The 23,228-nt window shown below is 35.3% G+C and overlaps 2 protein-coding genes across 2 annotated transcripts; one reads left to right on the forward strand and one right to left on the reverse strand.

Moving 5' to 3' along the window:
* Positions 1-5,322: 5,322 nt before the first annotated feature.
* Positions 5,323-5,976, reverse strand: LOTGIDRAFT_102421 (hypothetical protein; the record flags this gene model as incomplete). Its single annotated transcript, XM_009045869.1, has 1 exon — positions 5,323-5,976. A coding segment is annotated over one exon (654 nt), but the record flags the coding sequence as incomplete, so codon positions are not given.
* A 9,057-nt stretch (positions 5,977-15,033) lies between these two features.
* Positions 15,034-22,043, forward strand: LOTGIDRAFT_152430 (hypothetical protein; the record flags this gene model as incomplete). The annotated part of the gene is made up of 7 exons (XM_009045870.1): positions 15,034-15,184; positions 15,350-15,388; positions 16,738-16,773; positions 17,433-17,527; positions 18,991-19,139; positions 21,160-21,328; positions 21,900-22,043. The coding sequence occupies 7 exons, from the start codon at positions 15,034-15,036 to the stop codon at positions 22,041-22,043; spliced, it is 783 nt and encodes a 260-aa protein (XP_009044118.1).
* Between the last annotated feature and the right edge of the window lie 1,185 nt (positions 22,044-23,228).

Consider the following 23,228-nt stretch of genomic DNA (forward strand, 5'->3'; position numbering starts at 1 on the left):
ACTGGCAAATCAAGAGCTCCAGTGTTGTCCCTGATGTGACCAGAGCTTTAGTGAATTATTATAATATGAAGTTATTGATTTAAACAAAGCAACCCATTATTTCTTGGTATTTAGTTACGTTTCAATAACTCTTCTCACTTTTTGTTATATTGGAATATCTTGTGTAAAAAATCTTTAAAATCTAATGTGAATCTAACTGTCACTCTTTATTTACTTAAGCCTGCTTCAAATTTCCCCAAAATTGCTTTATTTAAAGGTACTATAATTGATCATATAATAACACTATTTACTAAAAGAGTTTAAAGAGATTGTCAGGAGGTTTTCTTAGTTTTTATGAGTATTGGTGACACTGATAACATTAATTTGCACCATTCCAATTTTCAGTTAGACATCTGTGTTTCCTGCAATACAACTAAAAATAAGTGTTTGATGAAGTCACTTATCGTGAAGGCCTTGTGTGATAAAGCATATCTACGATAAGTGATGTCATCAAACACTTAGTATTTGTGGAATTGCAGGAACCACAGATCACAATCGTGTGATCAAAATTTGAATGGTGCAAATTGATGCTACCTGTGTCCCCAATACACATAAAAAATTTAGAAAACCTCTTTACCAACCCTTTAAAGGAGGTAAAATGAAGCTGTATTTATCACTCTGATCTGAACATGATATTATATATTTTTCTTCTACTCCATAATAATGTGATTTAATAGCAAAATGAAATGGGTATTTTACATCATACCTGTCTGCTCCAAATTAAAAATTAGATAATTTTGTTACTATATTTCTATATAATATAACAGCTAAAAGCAATATGCACACATACCAATAAAACAAGGTTTGTCGTTTTTTCTGAAAATAAAAATAGATAGAAAATACCTCCAGCTAAATTCTGAAAGATACAGCTGCCTCTGTAAGAAAATATTTCCAAATATGAATTCAATCATCTAGAATCTAGCTCAGAGGGTTAGGTTGTTTACACAAATTAAGGAATGCAAATGAAGGGTTAAATTTTTTTATTTTCTTGTTCTTTGATTATTTCAGCTTTACTTTAAAGTTCCTTTAAGATTTTTTGACAGGCTTCAATTGAGCATTAGAATTTGACATCAGTTGCTTGGTTACACTTAACAAATGGTGTGTGAAAATTTCATTCATAACTATAAATATACCGTCATGGTATCTACTTATTTCATTAGAAATGCGTTGTTTTGCGTAACAGAACAATAAAAGAACACCAAATTTGCAAACATTTAAGATTTACTAACTTAGACCAAAGTAGTAACTAACCAAAAACTTATGGAAGTAAAACTCATTTCATATCTTAAGAAATTACTCGTTCAGTGAACTATATTTTGTTTCATTAGAAATATGTCATTATGTGTAACAAAACAACAAGGGGTACTAATTTACAGCAATTTAAGATGAATTGTGATAAAGGTCAGTGTTAGGATTTGAGACGAATGACGTCAGTGAAGCCATCAATTATTCATTTTCTATTTCTATTAACTTTCTTATACAATGACTATTAACTTCTCTTTATCTCCTCTCAAACCAATTGCTTTCAAATTTAATTTCACCAGAGGACAATTTACTTCTTATATTTTCAGAATATCTTTCATTTATTTTTTTTTTACTCTTTTCAAATAAAAGGTCAATTTTTTCAATCATTCTTTTTACGTTTCATTACTAGAAATTAACTTTTCATATTTATATATTACGTGATCTGAACTACAGAGAGAATTTTTCATTGTTTTTCTTTCAATCATGGAATTGTAGATCATTAAAAAATATAAAATTAAATAACTGTCAAGGTCAAAATCAGGGACAAACTATAGAAATTGACAAATAAACGACATCTATGTGCTGAAAAGTTTGAGAATTCTGGAGAAACAGTGAAAGTGTCTGTTATCAATCACTTTCCCTGGCCTCACATTTTGTAGGAATTTCCCTTTTGAGTCCAAACACCGAGGTTTTCTTTGTTTTTACCCCTTCAAATACTAGCCACAGCTTGGTAGTCACTCTGGTTTAATGGGTTTACCTGAAGATCCAGGTTTCAGAGGACTGTTTTGGCAAATTTTCACATTACTCAAAACAGTGCTGCATGTCTTCATTGTCTCAATTAGGTGCAGTAAAATAGGACATAAAATACCATTTCATTTCAATTTGAAACTTAGTGAAAAACAGAAATTATAATCAATATGTCATTCAATCAGGAACTCGTTTTAAAATCCCTTCATTAAATAGCATCCTAGAATTATAGCCACCATTCATCATCTTGTCATTGATTTTCTCCTACCAATCCTGTCACTAATCCTAATTTAATCCTTTAAGATTGTAACGATTACTTCCATTGATAAGAAATTTCTACTTTAATTCCATTCATAAGACTCAATCATGTCCCTCGCCTCCAATCAGCAGTTAACAAAACAGATGTTAGCAACACAGATTGCAATCAATAACACAGATGGATGTCAACAAAACAGATGGATGTCAACAACACAGATTGATTTCAACAAGACAGATGGCACCTAATGGCTGTCAACAGTATACAGATTTCTGTCAACATCAAGGATGTCTGTACGGATTGCTGTCACCAAATGGCTGTCAGCAACACAGATTACTGCACACATCACAGATAGCTGTACTGATTGCTATCACATCACAGATGGCTGTACAGATGGCTGTCAACAACGCAGATGAGTTTGCAGATTGATGCAAACAACACAGATGGCTGTACAGATTGCTGTCAAGAAAAAGGGTGACTGTACAGATTGCTGTCAACAATACATATGGTTGTACCGATTGCTGTCAACATTACAGATGATTGTTCAGATTGCTGTCAACAACACAGATGGCTGTACAGATTGCTGTCAACATCACAGAAGGCTGTACAAATTGCTGTCAACAACACAGATTCTATTCATAAGACTCAATCATCATCCTGGCCTCCAATCAGCAACCAACAGCACAGATTGGACCAAGGGCTGTCAACAACACAGATGGCTGTCAGCAACACACATGGATGTCAATAACACAGATGGCACCAAATGGCTGTCAACAACACAGATTGCTGTCAACAACACAGATGGCTGTACAGATGGATGACAACAACACGGATGGCACCAAATGGCTGTCAACAACGCAGATGACTGTACACAACACAGATGGCTGTACTAATTTCCGTCAGCAAATGGCTGTCAACAACACAGATTGATGTCAACAACGCAGATAGCTGTACAGATGGCAGTCTACAGTACAGATCGCTGTACAGAAAGCTGTCAATGACAAAGATGGTTTAACAGATTGCACAGATGGGAGCAAATGGCTGTCAACATCACTAATGACTGTCAACATCACTGTAGACTGTCTACATCACTAATGACTGTATACTCATTTATTTTAGTTGGTTACAAATTGCTGGACTTTGATGGGTCAATATTGAACAAGGAATACGTAATTGAAACAAAGGATTAACTATGTGAGAAGATAATAAAAATACCATCAACCTAAATTACTTTCAATTCACAGTCCCCAACCATCAGGGGAATAGAGGATGAAATAGAAAATTAGTTCTCTGTTCTAATGGATTGAGTTGAATCATTTAATGCATAGCACACAACTGGTCATGTGTAGACAAAATCTAGGTTGAAGCTATCCAAAGTTTATGAAGCGAGTGCAAAGTCCCCAAACCCAGGTTTTCTTCCAGAGCAGATTTGAAATAAATTGTGACCCTGTCCAACTCACTAGCGAAAAAGCTGAAGACAAACTTTTCTTCGGGTCCGTTTCTTGAGGATTACCTAAGCAAATTACAAAACAAAAACATTTTCAAATTGAGTCCAACATTTAGAAGAAATGTTACAGGAAATGTTACCGTACTTAAAACAAGACAAATGTGGGTCTAACTGCAGATTATTTGTCACACCAACATAATGGTGAAGTCAATCAACCCTTTTCTGAGTCAATTTCTTGCATGTCATAAACAGATCACTGTAAAAAAAAATGGAATGTTTACCATCCATCAATACAGGGTGAAGAGTTGAAGTAGTCTATTGGAAATTGATACATTGTTATTGCCTGGCGCTGGAATTGGATATTGGTTAGTTCCGGCAATGTCTGATGAACTGATTAATAAATCATGTAAGAGAAATCAGTGGAACTAGATAGATGATAGATTGTTAAATAAACAGTCTATACTATTGGTCCTTTCTCTTGTCATTTAGAGCTGGGTATAGACCTTATTCACACCTTGTTTTGAGACACAGAAAGCGAGATTCATAACGCAAATTACATCATACATAGCAAAGATGGCGACGTCATATGAATAGCCTATATGACGTCACTAAACTTAATGGGCTAAAAACTGACCTTTTGCAGATAAGTGTGATGTGTAAATTAAATCTGAAAGTATCATTAAATAGCTTAATCAATTTTTTAAGGTGGCTCTAAAGACGTCAAGTTGGCGATTTGCTTTGTTAAGAGTATGGATTCAATATGGCTGACATGTGAGTAAGGTCTATTGCCAATCATGCCGGGATACGATAATAATCACGAAATGAGGGATACGATATGATATGATACAATACGTATCATCGGGATATCATCGGGGTACGAGAGGAAATTTAACTTTGCATCAAGTTTGTAACAGTAAAATTGGAACAACTTTATGATGTGGGCATAAGTGGCGATAATAATCATGATATGAGGGATACGATACGATACGTATAATCGCGATGTGGGGTATGAGAGGAAATTTAACTAAGTGGCTCCCATCCAAACCATTCCCAGAGATTGTTTGCTTTTGTTTTTAAGGCAGTCGTGGCATTCTATTTTTTTTTTTTTTATTGTTGCCCTTGGTGCAAATGCAATTTTCTGTATTTAAGGAACACATGATTTTCACTTATTGAGATTTTCTGACCACAATGAGGAGTGAACGGGCATACTTCCTACAAATGATATTGTTCTGTTTAAATAATATAATTTGGATGGATAAGTTTCAAACTTGCGTCTATATATTTTTTGTTCAAATTCACTTTTAAAGTGGTAAAGTTTCTTTATAAACAACAAAAATATAACAAAGATACCTAGACGTCTTTCTTAAATAGAGAAAAAATGACATAGAAAATGATAAATACAAGAAACAACACCTTTATACAACCAACAGTAAACAAAGGATATTGATTTTCATAATAACTGAATAAATTTTATAGCACGGAAGTGAAAGACATTAAGATTAATGGCAAATCACACACAGAGAGCGTTAAAAAGCTCTTTAATAGCATGCTGGTTCAATATTCTAGACTGTTTGTTTACTCTAGTCTTTTACGTAACATTTAGGCTACCTAGATATTCTGTTATAAGGCTAACAGAGGATCTTAGGTTACCTAGATATTCTGTTATAAGGCTAACAGAGGATCCTAGGTTACCGAGATATTCTGTTAATAGGCTAACAGAGGATCCTAGGTTACCTAGATATTCTGTTATTAGGCTAACTGAGGATCTTCGGTTACCTAGATATTCTGTTATTAGACTAACAGAGGATCCTAGGTTACCGAGATATTCTGTTAATAGGCTAACAGAGGATCCTAGGTTACCGAGATATTCTGTTATTAGGCTAATTGAGGATCTTAGGTTACCTAGATATTCTGTTATTAGGCTAACTGAGGATCTTAGGTTACCTAGATATTCTGTTATTAGGCTAACTGAGGATCTTAGGTTACCTAGATATTCTGTTATTAGGCTAACAGAGGATCCTAGGTTACCGAGATATTCTGTTATTAGACTAACAGAGGATCCTAGGTTACCGAGATATTCTGTTATTAGGCTAACAGAGGATCCTAGGTTACCGAGATATTCTGTTATTAGGCTAACTGAGGATCTTAGGTTACCTAGATATTCTGTTATTAGGCTAACTGAGGATCCTAGGTTACCTAGATATTCTGTTATTAGGCTAACTGAGGATCTTAGGTTACCTAGATATTCTGTTATTAGGCTAACTGAGGATCTTAGGTTACCTAGATATTCTGTTATTAGGCTAACTGAGGATCTTAGGTTACCTAGATATTCTGTTATTAGACCAACTGAGGATCTTAAAATGAAATGAAAATGAAATGAATAGAGTTTTACGTCCTACTCTTCTGCACCTTGTGGGCTAATGAAGACGGGCAACGCCATGCAGGGTGCCATGAGGGAAATTTTGCCAGGACAGCGGCATTAGCCTGCTCTTTTTCGATTTTACTGAGGATCTTCGGTTACCGAGATATTCTGTTATTAGACCAACTGAGGATCTTCAGTTACCTAGATATTCTGTTATTAGACCAACTGAGGATCCTAGGTTACCTAGATATTCTGTTATTAGACCAACTGAGGATCTTCAGTTACCTAGATATTCTGTTATTAGGATTTTATATTTACACTGGTAGTGATGGTGTCACGATGACATGTTCAACTCGGCCTTCAAATGTCCAATAATCACAATCCTCGACAGTGGCCGTGCCAGGGATACAAAAGGGGGCAGATTGAGGGGTGTGGCAGGGGGTCTGAGCTTGAAATGCGACAGCTCTGTGGGAGCTTCATAGACGTAAGCTTCCCATGGAGTGTCTGAGAGGGTTCTCCCCATGAAAATATTTGAAAAATAGAATTGATTTTGTGCATTCTGCCATATATTTGAGGCAAAAAACTAAAAAAAGCATATCTCATATTTTGTTAGAAATAAAAACAATTGGGGGTACAAACTATTTTTGTAGGGGGACAAATTCACTGTAAGTGAAATAGGTAAACTTAAAGATGACTTTAATCATGTGTGTAATTTTGATATCAATGAAGAGACTAAGAACAAGAGTTAAGTATAGAATGAATTTATTTTGGCAGCCATACACCTATCCTGCTGCTATTTCCTGCTAGGTCTGGGTAACAGCTGGTGTGGTGTATCTACCTGAGTTCCTAACATAACTCTACTAGGGCATTCTGATCTTGTGGTTTTCTCTTGTACATCTGTTAAGGTCAAATCAACTAATAGAGATTTATATTCCACTTTTTTTCCATCATATTTTCTATTGTTGATTGATATCTTAAAGCACAATATTAAATATTAAAGACAATTTCAATAAAAGGCAAGAAGCAAGATATATCCATTTCAAGACACTATTTTGTTAAGTTAGTTTAATTATCAGGTCTTGTGGTACTATGTCATCCTGTGAAATGGTGAAAGCAGGAGGGAAAGAAAGGCATGTGAAAAATTCAAGAAAATTAAACATAGTAGGCGTTTTTATTTAAGCAAATTGTATCTACACAGATCAAAGTGTGCATTTATATAAGCGAAACACCTACAACAACTTGCCTACAATACACATTTATTTGAGCGTTTGGCAAAGCACTTATCTCAATCATGGCTTACGGCGCTTTGTTGCGATTTGTTTGAGATTCAAGATGGGGGGCAACATTGACAAGTAAAAACATTTCGAGAACTGGTTCTTAGATTATAAGAATAAAGACAAAAATATTATTTTTACAAGTGTTTGAAGAAAATTGTATTCCATTGACAGATTTAACTGTTCAATAATCAGTGTATTGAGATTATTGGTTAGTAAACAAGTAAACATTGCAGCTCTGTTATACAATGATGCTGAATGGCACAATCAAAGCAACAAGTACATGTTATACAAATGACAAAGTAAAATCAACCAAATGTAACAGAACATTGTGACACAAAATATACAAAACTAAGTCAAACAGACAGGTTGGTGACAAACAAGACCATAATGACCAGGTCCAACAGATAAGATCATCAAGTCTCTGTGATGCAGTTGATACCAATTGACAGCTTTCAGCAATATCAACAGTCTAGAGTGGAATAATTAACCGAATTTCTCTAGTATAAGAATATAGGTTGATGATACAATACACTTTAATCTCTCTGCTATAATTCAAGTCAGACAGTGGTCATGATTTTATAATACTAAATAGGTTTAGTGATGGAGGTTTGCTGAAAGTTAATGTCAATTTGAATTAAAGTTAGATTTCTCTGGACAGTATATATTGAATGTAAATTGTCAGGGTATATATGTAGGCTAAATGCCAATCTACAAGGTATACTTTGAAAGTATTTGAATCAAATCTTACTTCATTGTTAATTCCATATAGAGGTGTGTAAACAGCTACCTAAATAGAAACTGCCTGAAGCGGAGGCCAAATATGAAAGGGGTCGCTCAGTGTCAAGGCCCCATGAGGCAAGGCGCCAAAGGCCCCTGGAAGCCAACAAATTTCAGATAGCTCGAGATGAATTTAGAGGGCTTAATTTTCACTTCAAAATAAGATCACATTGTGTGAGGGGATAGCTATGGCCCAAAGGTCCTCCCTAAATACCCTTCTGTGTGTAAAGTCAAATTGAAACTTGGTTGTTTATTCTATAAAACTCACATTGTTTATTTGTCATCTATCAACCCAAACAACGTTCAAATTTAATAAGAACATATAGACTTAAAATTAATAGTAGCCCATGGTGGTGAAAAACGAGAAGTTATATAATTTAACCCAATTCTGTATTTCCTGTGACAGGACACAGTGTAAATTGAGCTAGTATTTTAACAGACAATAGAGAGCTTCCTGACAATTGCCTTCAGAATAGAATTTCTAATTATCTAAACTAATATTGGCTTTTTACGTTTGTTATGACGTTATACAAATTTCACTCTTGATTTTTCCGAACTTTGGACTAGATTTTGATTAACAGAATGTCGTGCTTGTACAGATTTTATCATTACGTTTATCATGAAATTGTTCTAAATAATTGATAAAATATTCTCGATTGCTCACTCCTGTGCAGTAGCAATAGCTTTTCAACAAGGTTTGTTAAAATTTTACACCTCTCTTACAAAATACTGTAATCTATAGAAAATACAGTCACCTTTAAAAAATAGTCACCTATAGAAAATACAGTCACCTAGAAAATACATCACCTTTAGAAAATACAGTCAACTTTAGAAAATACAGTCACCTTTAGAAAATACAGTCAACTTTAGAAAATACAGTCACCTTTAGAAAATACAGTCACCTTTAGAAAATACAGTCACCTTTAGAAAATACAGTCACCTTTAGATAATACAGTCACCTATAGAAAATACAGGCACCTTTAGATAATAGAGTCACCTTTAGATAATACAGGCACCTTTAGAAAATACAGGCACCTTTAGAAAATACAGGCACCTTTAGATAATAGAGTCACCTTTAGATAATAGAGTCACCTATAGAAAATTCAGTCACCTTTAGAAAATACAGTCACCTATAAAAAATACAGGCACCTTTAGAAAATACAGTCACCTTTAGATAATAGAGTCACCTTTAGATAATAGAGTCACCTATAAAAAAAGAAAATTCAGTCAACTTTAGAAAATACAGTCACCTTAAGAAAGACTATTACCTTATAAAATACCCAAAACACACATATACTTGTGAAGTTATCTGAAGAAATTAACTGATAGTTTTGAAACATACTACCTTCTACTTTCAAGAGTAAGTGAAAACTCACTAAGATGGCTAATGACAGAAGGTGACAAGGTCCAGTGAGATCAGTTCAGTTAAGAAATTTAGAGAGGGCACTAATTAGAAGATTAGTGAAGAAGTTAAGATAGGACAGCAATTCATTAAAACAACCAGGTTTCTTTAAAATACACCCTGCCACTAAGTCAGTATCATTATGTATTAGGAGATGAAAGATTATGAGGATTTGTAAAATATTGAATTAAAGATGAATGAAATAAAAAGAGTAGTTCATATATTTTTTTCTTTTTCTACATACATGTATAAAAATAATTGTTTTTACATCATGATGACCCTGTAAATTGTTGAAACATTGTGTAGCCTACAATTAAACTCAGGAGTAGTATATTATAATATTGTGTTTTGTTATTTTATGTAATCTCTACATGTCACTTAGAATTATTTACATATAGGGTGAGGAAGCAATTGGGATATATCACTGGTGTAGAAATTATGAAAACAGTAGAAGGGTATTGCATTCAAATTTTTTTGAATTTTTCTTTTTTTTTTTTAATAAGAATTGTAATAATATAGTACTGATAGTCTTAGAATGTCTTTGAGTTGATAAAAATATAATATTTTGTAAGGTTACATTGTAAAGAAGCACATTTCTCTCTTAGAAATTTCAACCCTAAAAGTCCAAATTTTGGCGGAAAATTGTCCGCTGTAAAAACAAATTTTGAAGATATATTGTGTATATGCTTATATCTTTAAGATATTTTCAGACTAACAGTACTATTTTGAGGCTGCTTTTCCAATTCTCATAAAAATAACGGGAAAAATTAAAAAATCTGTTTACTTTGCACTGACAATAGAAGGGTAGAAGTTGAACATGAAAGGGGAAACAATGCAAGTCTGTTATAGGAATACTACCTCTTAGAACAGTCATAAACTTTTAATTCTTAAACTACTCTAAAAGGGACAGATACCCCTTTCTTGTTACCAATCATACTTTAGTCTCAGAAACAGGATTTTTTTAGACAAGCTAATCAGTAAAAGTGTGCATAGCTCACCATTCAAATTTGGGTATTCAAATTCATGTGTCCACGTTTGAAAGTTAAAATGACGAGTTGTTTGCTGACTATCTATAAATCAATTCCCCAAAATTCATCAATTCATCAATGGACCTATCTGATGTCTTAAATATACAACACAATCCCTGGATAATCCAATATATCCAATAAACTAAGTAGTCATTGAAAACAATCAGTGTTTTGAAAGAATTATCTGCAGTTTTATGGATCTATTGGTATTTAGAGTCAGTGTTCCTTTAAAGTATTATATCTACAAGAATGTTGATTATGTCAACTGTAGTCCAGATAAAGAAATAAGTCAGTAAGCCAATAAATTAATAGAAAGTCTTACAAATGTTCTGTGTTTTATACAGGCTTCATGTCAGAGGTAGTTAACTTGATTTGTAGGTCTAGTTTATCTCCATATGGTAGGGGACAGAGGCTACAACCAGCTGACTCTAAGAGACATATTATAGCTAATTTACAGATGAAAGTTTTGGTATCATCAGAAACTTTGTTAAGAAACTAGAGTCGGATTTAAATCCACAACCCTACTTGGATCTATGAGTTCCAATAAATAAATATTATCTTGAAGTTTATGAAATCAATTATTATCTATGTCCCTTTCTACATCTCAGATCACAGGAACTACAATCAGTTTGGTAGACTGCAGAGTGTCTTTTCCACTGATAAATCAATCTCAGGAGACATGGGTTTCATAACAGACAAAATATCTTTTTGAGGCTCAATAAAATCAAAACTGTTGTATTCCCCCCTCCCCTTTTTAAAACTTGTGCTTCTACCCCTAGTTACAAATGTGTAAGCATGCCCTGTCTCACTGGCAGTGCCTGTCCGATCATCTATCCAAGTCCTCATAATATTTTGAAAACTTTGCCTAATATAGGAGGTGCACCCCTAAATGTAATAAAATAATTTTTAGATGTCTATTGGTGCACCATATAAGGAGATATGCCCATAAATTCATTTATTCATTCATTTTTTCATTCAACACTCTTTCCCACTCCTGAACACCTTCTAAGGAACCATGCCTTCGACCTTGTATCTGTATAACCAACAGTAGAATCCTCAATTGACCTCTGACCTTTTTATTACAATGAAATCTGTATTAAATAGCTATCTAAATAGCTTATATAATTTCACACATCGAATACCGTTTCATTCATCAGTCTACGAGTGAAGGCATGAATCAATTCATTATCAGGATGATATGTTACCCCATTAACAGGCTGTTACCCCATTGCCAAAAACTATCGCCACTGAAAGTCATAAGAATGAAGAAGGACATTACCTTACTATCCATGTACTCTGAGTATATTCACAATAGATGGTGAGAGTAATTCCACTTCCAGCACACACGACCCACTTATCTTTGTCATTTTGTGAATGCCGATTCCGTCAGTTGATATCTGTGACTGTCACACGTTGATATACACCACACAACGACCATAATACACACACCTCGTGCCAGTAGCCAGCGCGCGCCATACTTCTCAACGACATTGGCATGAAAGAATTTGTATTGCAGGTTACCAGTGTAAATCCTGTGTTTAATCGATACAGTTTAAGTGTAAAGAGAATATACAAGTACAAAACTACCATTTTCACTACAGTTTATATATCAGACCAGCTTTCTAAGTTTATTACTAGTGTTTAAGATACAGCACACTAGATTGGGTATTCAAGGTCACGTTTCAGATTTGGCAGTCAAATCTGAATTTTTTAACATCAGTTATCAATCTTTCAAAATGAACTGAAATAGAGTTTTGTGTTCGCTTTATGAGTATGACCATTGCATAGCAGCTATGCTATGCTATACTTTTCTAGGGGGGCAAATGCCGCCACTGGGTCACAGATACTAGTCGCGCTGGTTGATGTCAAGATTAAATTTTAGCTGGAAGGTAGAAATTGAGCAACAAATTAACATAATAAGGTTGACACTGGGAAAATCATGCCAAGAACACCGCTGTTTCTAGTAATATTTAGGTAAGAAGATCGAGCAGGGGCCACCGACAATTTTTTCATGACCCTCCGTCTGAATTAGGAAAACTGGGTTAATAAATCTAATGGTATTGTCAGCTGCGGACACAATTACTGGTTACTTTGCTAGACAACTTCCCGTTACTGAGACTAAGGCACGATTGATCAGAGTGTTGGCGAATTTGTTCCTTTGAGGGTATTGCATCACCACTTGGAAAGATTGTCAGTCGTTATGGACTAAGTTACCACATGTATGCTGCTGATACACAGCTCTATCTGGGATTTAAATCCTCTTCGAATACATATTTCATGAACAGTAAATGTGCACTAGAAAACTGTATTTCTGACATTCGCAACTGGATGTCAAGAAACTTTCTAAGACTTGATGATGATAAAACAGAATACCTACTTATTGGGTCAAAGAATAATCTAAATAAATTACCCCCATCGACATTTATTAATGTTGGCTCTGCCCATGTCACTCCTAATCAATCGGCTAGAAATATAGGTGTTGTCTTTGATAAGCACATGGCCATGGTCACACAATGTATGTAAAAATTGTTTTTATCATATCAGAAATATTGGCAGGATAAGAGAATTCTTAACAACTGATGCCACGAAATCATTAGTACATGCCTTTGTTACATCGAGGCTAGATAATTTCAACTCGCTTCTCATTGGTTTACCAGTAAAGCACATTAATAAACTTCAAAGGGTTCAGAACACGGCAGCTCGTCTGATTTCCTTAAAACGAAAAACCGACCATATCACTCCTATTCTAAACGACCTCCATTGGCTCCCTATACAATATAGACTAGAATTTAAAGTATTGTTACTTGTTTACAAATGTTGGAATGGTTTAGCTCCAAAATATCTTTCTGAACTCCTTACTCTTCACAACCCTATTCGTGTAACTAGATCTGCTCAAGACAAAAATCTCCTGAAACCTATGCCTGTAAAACTCCGCACATATGGAGAGCGATCATTTGCATATCAGGGTCCTATACTGTGGAATAAACTTCCAGTTGGGATACGTTCATGCCCCTCAGTTCTAAGTTTTAAAACATCTCTAAAAACTCATTTGTTTTTAAAGGCTTATCCTACTATAGATCTTAATCTTTAAATTATTTTAATGTATTTAAATGTGTTTTAAATCTATTGTTAAATTTATATATTATAATATTATTTCTTAATATTTACATCAAGAATTGAATATTTTAAATTTTTGCTATTTTAATATGGATTTTATATGTTAATCTTCGTTGATTTATCTATTGTACAGCGCCCCTGAACACTGTTATGGTGAAAGGAGCGCTTTATAAATGTTGTTAATAATAATAATAATAATATTGCAGATTCACACAAGTAAGATAATTCAACGATAAATTCTGTAACTGTAGTCTGTATTTGTAATAGAATATAAAGAGTTACGTCCCATAATACTCTAACAAATATAGAATTTGAATAAGTTGCGCACTGTTTGTTTTGAATTGTAGGATTCGATTTAACATTTCACTCTGATAAATTTGTTAATTGGTAAATCCTCATTGAGTTGTGAAGGAGACTTGCATTAATAGAATGTACTCAACAAAAACTTGAAATGAAAATATCACTTTTGAAAAACAAACTTGTAGGGTGGAATATTTGCAATCAGATGTTCTGCATTAAAAGACAATGATTCGGTCTATTTTCTGACCCTGGACATTGCAAAACCAACACGTTTTCATGAGATTTTTGCATTTGTGAACTGAAAACTAAACAACTACAACAGAGGCAAATAATTTGATCAAATATGACAAATCTTTGATTGATCTGCTAGAAGCAGACCATACTGTTTTCACCTAATGGTACCCTTTGGAAGAGTCCACTACTACACGATTTTTACGATTTTGATGAATGGGATTGTTGTATTCCAACTGAAACTTGGATCAATTGTATGAACAATATCGATTTACGTTACCTAATCGCTAGAGAATATAACTGTTTGTGTTATTTTTTCTACAATAATGGTTCTAAGGGTGAGATGACTCGTGGCCAGGATCAGTTTGATCACCTAACTTGAAGAACTTGGAGAATTTGTTTTGTATTCTTATGATTATAGACAGTTCCATTTTACTAGTATCCATACAGGCCTACCGATTCAACAAAGCCTGTAGATTTGTGTCAGGCGCCTTCCCTTGGCTCTTGTTTGTATAAAATATCTCACGCATTGACTGTCATGGTCAACGTCATCAATACCAAATCAACAAAAAAATCAAACAAATTCAAAATACATTTTAAGTGGGGCAATTTATCATAATCTACACGACATCGCTCCTGGGAATTTTGAAATAAATTTTAATTAATCAACTCTTTATCGTGATTCAAAATCCATAAAAAAAATCTCAAAATATCTCTGACACATCAATTTTAACTGTTAATTTTATTAAAACACTTAAACGAATACTAGAGGAATAGTTTCGACTCATTCACTGAAAGCCCAACCATGCAGATCACAACCCTTCTTGCTGTCATTGCCATTACTGTCGTAACCGGACAACTTCCTTTCCGCAGAAATGTCGGCGGCAGTTTTGCTGGTGATGGCCTAGGTTCAAATTTTTTCCCATTTCCCGGAGGAAATTTTGGACAACCAAACGGTAAGTGGAATATTCTTATATTTTAAAATTCGAACTCAATGAATGTGGCACACCCAGCGATTTGTCAAATTCGCCAGGATGCCGACACTTGCTTTTATGAGTTAAAATTCCAATTTTTTGTTGATGGCTATAATTTTTTGTTGATGGCTATAATTTTTTGTTCAGGGCTATCAGTACTACCGGGATCATTTGGCCAAGCAGGCGGTAAGTAGAATATTGTTATAAATTAAAAAGTCGAACTTAATAAATGTGCCGCTCCAAGCGATTGGTCAAGTTCGTCCAGATGTCGACACTTTCTATCAGGCGTAAAAACTGTAGTTGCTGTAAGATTCTTCCAGTTTCTAGGTCGACTCGAGCCCTCCTTTAGAGAATTGTTTCCGGAATCAATATTTTGAAACAACAATTTTAACTGGGATGTGTTTTCAATTAGGCAAAAACTGTTGTCTTTGCAATCACTTATCTTTTATGGCAGCGCTTTAGGTAGACAAACAGTAAACACCATTAAGGTAGACAACGAATAAACAGTATATCTATCGAATATTATAACTATATCTTTGCAATATGTTTTCTTCACTTTGTCAAATTCGGCATGAGACATTTGACTCATTTGCTGTGATAACGGCCCTGAAACAGACCAACAACAGGGCCATAACCAGGGTCTATTTTCTATGAGGCAAAAATCTTGTTGTCTTTTATGTCTACTAGTCTTCTTTGTAACGATTTCGGCAGACTTCAAACGGTAACCACCTTTACCGTAGACATTAAATAAGAGATATACTCAGCGGATATCGTGTTTATACTTGTAATTTTTTTAACAAATTGTTTTGTTGTTGTTGTCTAATTTCGGCCCTGATCAATGCGCAATCAAACAACATAGGCTCACCTATATATCTGATCATTGTCTATACTAGAAACGAATTTGTGACATTTCTAATAAACTGTGACTAGCTTTTGTTTTCGTCTCGGTTAACGCACTCTATATACGGATTTGCTTACGTTACCATTATGAAATAAACATAGGCTACATAAAGTTGATTTTCGTGTTTCTTGTACTGGTTGCAGAAAGACAAGATCTGCAGGTCAAGTACACCATCACTATCACCATTGTTTTAGCTAAGCTAATCAGTAATACTGTATTTTTAGATTTATTTATTTAGATCTTTGTACAGTTTGAGTACCTCTGAAGACTGCACGCAAATCACACAATCCTTTTCAAAATGGAAATTTCACTTTCTTTTTCTATATTTTCTACACGAAAAGACAAGTCGTCATTTTAACTTTCAAATGCGGATAATTCTGGCTCACCTTCCTCCGATGAGCTGTGAACACTACTGATTAGCATAGCTTAAAAAAAGTCCGTTTCTTAGACCAAGGTACCATTGGTCAAACGGATAGTGAATATCAGCAAGTTCAAGAAGAATAGACTCTGGAAACTTGACCATGCAAAACACCATCACAGTTATAGCCTTAATGCCGTTACTAAACAAATTCCTTTTGGCAGAAATTTCGATGCAGTCTTGATGGTGATGCTTAAGCTTCTAATCTTTTTTCAGGACAATTTCCGGGATCATTATTAGGTCAACAAGGCCGTAAGTAGAGTCTTTTTAAAATAACAATTCAGATTCGATATTACATGAATTATGGCTGGGTGATATTGGTTCTGTGACAATATTTCATGTTAACTACCATATATCAAGATGTGGCGATACTTCGGTACTTTTTTTTAATCAGGCGCTATTATTTACGATTTGCATCATTTTGAATCACCACCAGTGAACTAAAGCTCCTGTAAATCGTGATATACAGCTTATTACACCACTACCCCAAGTTGAATGGTTTTACGATATTGATGTCATTATCTGCTCAAGCTTTTCTGCATCTTAAGGACATGCCGGAAACGGAGGAGAAAACTTGATGTACATAGAGCGTCCTCAGGCCAATATCAATAACAATATCGATATCGATATAGATTAATTCCAATAAACTACACAGTTTCAAACTCCGTTTGATTTCAATGTATATCAGAGCTATCGACAGAAGGACAATACATAATATGGCTAACTTTTAAAGTCGTTCTGTCGAATGCTCTGATTGGCTGTTTTCGATAGCGTATCCAATCAAAGTGCTGCATTTACAAGATACAAGAAAGTGCCAAACGATGTCAAGTATTGATGGAAGTTCGAAATTATAAAGGCATTGTGAAGATGTTTTCGGATATGAATATGATATAATTTGTTTGTCTCCACAGTAAATGAACCAACAGTAACTAACTGTGTAACTGGACACAATGGTAATAGTTTAGAAGTATACATCAGACCTTCCCAACCACAGTTCAACCCCTTCGTGAGTATATGATTGATACCATTTGTTTCCCTACTTGCGAACCCATGGTGGTGAATACGGATGGCGTGGAATGGTCGGAAGTACATTTGCGTTGTAGACATAAACATTTACTACATGTACGTTGTCTTTTATGCGTTTTGGGCGCATAATAATTGTCCTGTTTTATAGACGTATCTACTTTATCTTGTACGCACTGCTTTGAAGGCGTATATTACTGTGTCGTGTACGTTCTGCTTTGTAGGCGTATATCACTTTGTCCCACATGCTCTGCTTTGTAAGCGTATATTACTTTATCGTGTACGCTCTGCTTTGTAGACGTATATTACTTTGTCGTGTACGTTCTGCTTTGTAGGCGTATGTCACTTTGTCCCACGTGCTCTGCTTTGTAAGCGTATATTACTTTGTCGTGTACGGTCTACTTTGTAGGTGTATTTCACTTTGTTCTTATACGCTCTGCTTCGTGTCCTGTACGCTAGAAGACGTGTATCACTTTGTCCCGCATGCTCTGCTTTATATATCAATATCACTTTGCCTTGTACGCTCTGCAATTTTTTTGTGCGTATACCACTCTGTTCTGTTCGTTAGGGCGTATACCACTTTGTGCTGTTCGATCCGCTTTTTGAGGTATACCACTTTGTGCTGTTCGCTATGCTTTCTGGGCGTATACCACTTTCTGGTGTTCGCTCCGCTTTTTTTTTGGGCGTATACCACTTTGTGTTGTTCGCTCCGCTTTTTTTGGGCGAATACCGCTCCGCTTTCTTAACGTATACTACTTTGTCCTCTAACGCATTGCTTTGGATACGTTTATTACCGTTTCCTATGTGCTCTACTTTGTAGGCGGATATTACTTTGACTTGTATGTTTCATTCATTTTATGTTTCGTTTTGTAAAGTTTTCTACTCTGTCCTGTACGCTCTGCTTTGTAGGCGTATATCGCTTTGTCTTATGCGCTCTGACCTGTATTACTGTGTCTTGTAGACTCTGCTATGTAGGCGGATTGTTATAATTTGTACTTTATTATCTGCGTTGTGGGCGTATATTACTTTGTCCTGCACTCTCTGCTTTCTGGACGTCTACCACTTTGTACCGCTTTGTACTGCTTTGTGGGCTTATACTATTATGCCTTATACGCTCTGCTTTGGAAACGTATATTACCTTGTCATGTATGTTCTACTGTGTTAAAACATCTGATCGTGTACGTTCTGGTTTGTAGATGAGTTTCCCTCTGTTATGTACGCTTCCTTTGTGAACGTATGTCATTATGTTCTGTGCTCTCTGCTTTGTAGGCGTCTAATTTTATTCATGTATTGCTCACTTGTTACAGACAAAACGTTCATGGAACAGAGTTTTTGATTATTCTAGTTCCACAAAAAATCCCCCCCCCCCCCCCCCATTCCTCTCTAAAAAAAATAGATCTGCATTCTAGTCAAATTACAAGAAACCTATTGTACTTTTCATCTTAGATCCAGTTCCAAGGAGGAAGCTCACCATATGAAATTGAAGTACGAGTGGACTCATCTGATCTCCAAGGAACTTTCACTGTTGCCGTTACTGACATGTCTACTGATAATGCTTTCTGCTCTGCCTCGGAATTGGGATCAATCTCTACCAAGTAAGTTACTTAAATATAAGTTTATGTTCCTTGTTCTATTCAGATGAAAAATAAACGGGTTTTGAGTCCAAATTTTCTGAAAAAGATTGTGACATGATAGCAATGAGCAAGCATTGATCTTAACTATCGTGTCTAAACCAACATGTAGATTGTGACGTGATAGCAGTGAGCAAACATTGATCTTAACTATCGTGTCTCAACCAACATGTAGATTGTGACTTGATAGCAGTGAGCAAGTATTGATCTTAACTATCGTGTCTCAACCAACATGTAGATTGTGACTTGATAGCAGTGAGCAAGTATTGATCTTAACTATCGTGTCTCAACCAACATGTAGATTGTGACTTGATAGCAGTGAGCAAGTATTGAACTTAACTATCGTGTCTCAACCAACATGTAGATTGTGACGTGATAGCAGTGAGAAAGCATTGATCTTAACTATCGTGTATCAACCAACATGTAGATTATGACTTGATAGCAGTGAGCAAGTATTGAACTTAACTATCGTGTCTCAACCAACATGTAGATTGTGACGTGATAGCAGTGAGAAAGCATTGATCTTAACTATCGTGTCTCAACCAACATGTAGATTGTGACTTGATAGCAGTGAGCAAGTATTGATCTTAACTATCGTGTCTCAACCAACATGTAGATTGTGACATGATAGCAGTGAGAAACATTGATCTTAACTATAGTGTCTCAACCAACATCCATATTGTAACGTGATAGCAGTGAGAAAGCATTGATCTTAACTATCGTGTCTCAACCAACATGTAGATTGTGACATGATAGCAGTGAGCAAACATTGATCTTAACTATCGTGTCTCAACCAACATGTAGATTGTGACATGATAGCAGTAAGAAAGCATTGATCTTAACTATAGTGTCTCAACCAACATGCATATTGTGACGTGACAGCAGTGAGCAAACATTGATCTGAACTATCGTGTCTCAACCAACATGCATATTGTGACGTGACAGCAGTGAGAAAACATTGATCGTAACTATCGTGTCTCAACCAACATATCGATTGTGACGTGATAGTAGTGAGAAACCCTTGACGCAGATTGTGACAGAACATACGAAACTATGTGCCGTTCTTAAATTTCGAAAAATACCACATAATTAACGTACATTGATATCACTACGTCTTAATTTGAATCGGCCAAATTACCTAAAAAGTCCGCGATTATTCGCAATGACAGCACAAAGTGATAAAATCAAAGTTAACAATCGATTTTCCGCCGAGACTCATCTGTCAATTCAAACAAACAACTGTGTGGTTTTTAAAGCTTTTTTGATGTTGAAGGCATTCTGCCGTTGAAAAAAGTTGAAAATATATTAAAACACGCCTTCGTCTACGTGTTTCTGGTTGAGAACAGAAGCCTCTTGAATGGCGGTCAACGTGATTAGATTTTGGTTACTAGACCAGGCGCTTTGTTTCGTATGAAATGATGTCAGCTTTTTGGTTGCTAATTTTTGAGAATTTTCACCAAGACAAAAGCCAAATTTGGCATACACTTGGTGTCTATTACGAAACTGAACCATTCGTGATTCCGTCAAGGGATATTCTACAATGTCCGTGTAGTACGAAGAATAGAAAATCATGCCCTATGTCTGTTGTGTTGTACTATGTGGTACACAATGAACAGGGTTATATGGTGGAATATCAGTCAATGTCTGGATAGACTCATTAATTAGTTTTTACCAAAGTTTATGCTAAATGCTTCTTTTAACATGGTGAAATTTCTGAAAATTAAGCGGCCAAAAAAAGGCCCAGCAACCTCCACTACAGGGGAACTGCATAGATATCAATGGTATCTTTCGGTAGCTCCCCTCTAGTGACGTCATAAAACGCGTTAGTTTAAGTGGAATTGCAAGAACCACAGGCGTCGCAATGAAAATTGGAATGGTGTAAATTGAAGCTATCAGTGTCCCCGATACACATACAATTTTAGAAAACCTCTTTACAATTTTTTTTATATGTTCGACTATATAATTCTAATTCTATTTTTTTCAGTGGACAACCTCAAAACGGTCTACTGTCTCTATTCACTGGTCGATTGAATCAACAAAGTGCTGGAGTTGTGGGTGAAATTGATTTGGAACCTCAAACTATCAGTGAAGAATATTACCGTAGTAACACTCTATTCAGAAACTTCAGAGATTTCAGAGGAATGGGTATCGGAGTAAGTCTTTTCATTATAATAAATGAGAGTATAAACTAGCCATTTAAAGAATTTTGACCTCTGCTGTCACCCATTTTGGTTTTTATAATTGTGTAATGATAGAGATATTATTGTTTAATAATTTTGTATTTTAAACTTAATGAGGCTATCAAATGAGGCTGATCATTCTCCCCTCCACATGGGGTCCAATGTCAAATGCATGTGGTGGGGAGAATGATCAGCCTCATTTGATAGCCTCATTAAGTTTATAATACAATATTATTAAACAATAATATTTCTATCATTACACAATTATAAAAACCAAAATGGGTGACAAACATCATTCTTAGGTACATTCAGCTGATCACCAATTTCACATTTTGTTGTCATTTTTAATTAATATTTTACGAAATTTAACTTTTCATGTGGCATGGTTTACAGACAGTTGTAGTCACGAACAACTAACATAATGTGCTGTTTGAAAACTTAACCAATTTATAATGGCCAACTTTACGGTGATATGTTGCAAAGAGCTAATGGAACTTTAACGGTGGACCGTTTCGGGATGATTTCTACTCATTTTATTTTTCAGCTCTGTAGTTCAGTCGAGGGCGGAGACAATTCCAATTTCAACCCATTCTTCCAGTTACCACTCACACCAGCCAGACAAACCTGTGAAATGCCTGTATTATGTTGTAAACTAGGCCTTTCAAGAGACGTCTCTCCTGGAAAATAAATTCTGTTCATCACAGCACAACATGTTTCACGATTCCGAAAAATGGTTTAAATATAATTAATCACAATTTTTGAATGAGCTTGAACAATATTCATTATCAATTTTTGAAAATCAATTTGTTTGAAAGTATTAAATCACCCACCACTCTTTCTTTCATCTCCTTATTCTTCTTCAATTTCTACACACTTTTGCCATACAATGTCTATGCATCTTAAAGCGAAAATATTTTCCCAATTCCCAATGTAACCTTTCACATTTACAGCATTTTCTTTTATATGTCAACGTACATTTCTGAAAGTAAATGGTCGTCCCACTTACCGTCAGTCTATCATGTTGTTGGTCGGTCCATCTATTTACATTTTAGCTGATCACCAAATTACACCTCACAAAATTGCTGAAATTGATCATTAATTATACTCTTTTTGACGATTTTTTTAGTTTTAAATTTGACTGAAAACATGCCGGAGGTTATGGATACCATACTTCTGGTGATACGACAGGCTTTCAAGTGAATAGTTGCTGTGGGCGTATTTCTCTCTTTGCTTACTACGTTTTAAGGTATGTATGTTGCGAATCTAGGGCCAGGTGCGTCCGAAATGGCCAGAAGTATTGACCACAAGTACGCACGAATATCGCCTTTGGGTGTAACCGGATTTTTTTCCAATTGATTTTAATTAACGTATGATGAATTAGTATCTAATTAACTTTGATTCGAGGATAGCCAGGACCAGGTGTGCCTACAAGATTCTTCAAGGTTGATGAATAATTGACCTACCCTGTAACGTCAGGTGCCATGTCAGGTGTTTTATGCCCTAAGACCTTACCTAAGATGTTTGTGAACACCTTGGAATTTCACGTCATCTTTCCATCGTGTACCACTTAGCAAGGTCTGTATGTCTGCATTGTCAAACTCGTTGCATAGTAAAACATCGTTTTCCTTCCGCCTTTTTGGTACATGTGTTCTTTCCAATAACACAATCGACCAAACTATCACCTTCTGCATTCTTTTGTGAAAGCAACATCTTCAGCTCTTTGAGATCACGAGTCGTGTTCAGAGATGAAGATGGTGAAGAAAAATAGAGCATACTCATCACATATTGGACAGACAATGCTGTACAAAATGAAGCAAACTATGCCTAGGTAATTTCATGACGAAATATCTTTGACTTTAATTTAACTAATGAA

The sequence above is a fragment of the Lottia gigantea genome (genome assembly GCF_000327385.1).
Source record: "Lottia gigantea unplaced genomic scaffold LOTGIsca_1, whole genome shotgun sequence".
NCBI lineage: Eukaryota > Metazoa > Mollusca > Gastropoda > Lottiidae > Lottia > Lottia gigantea.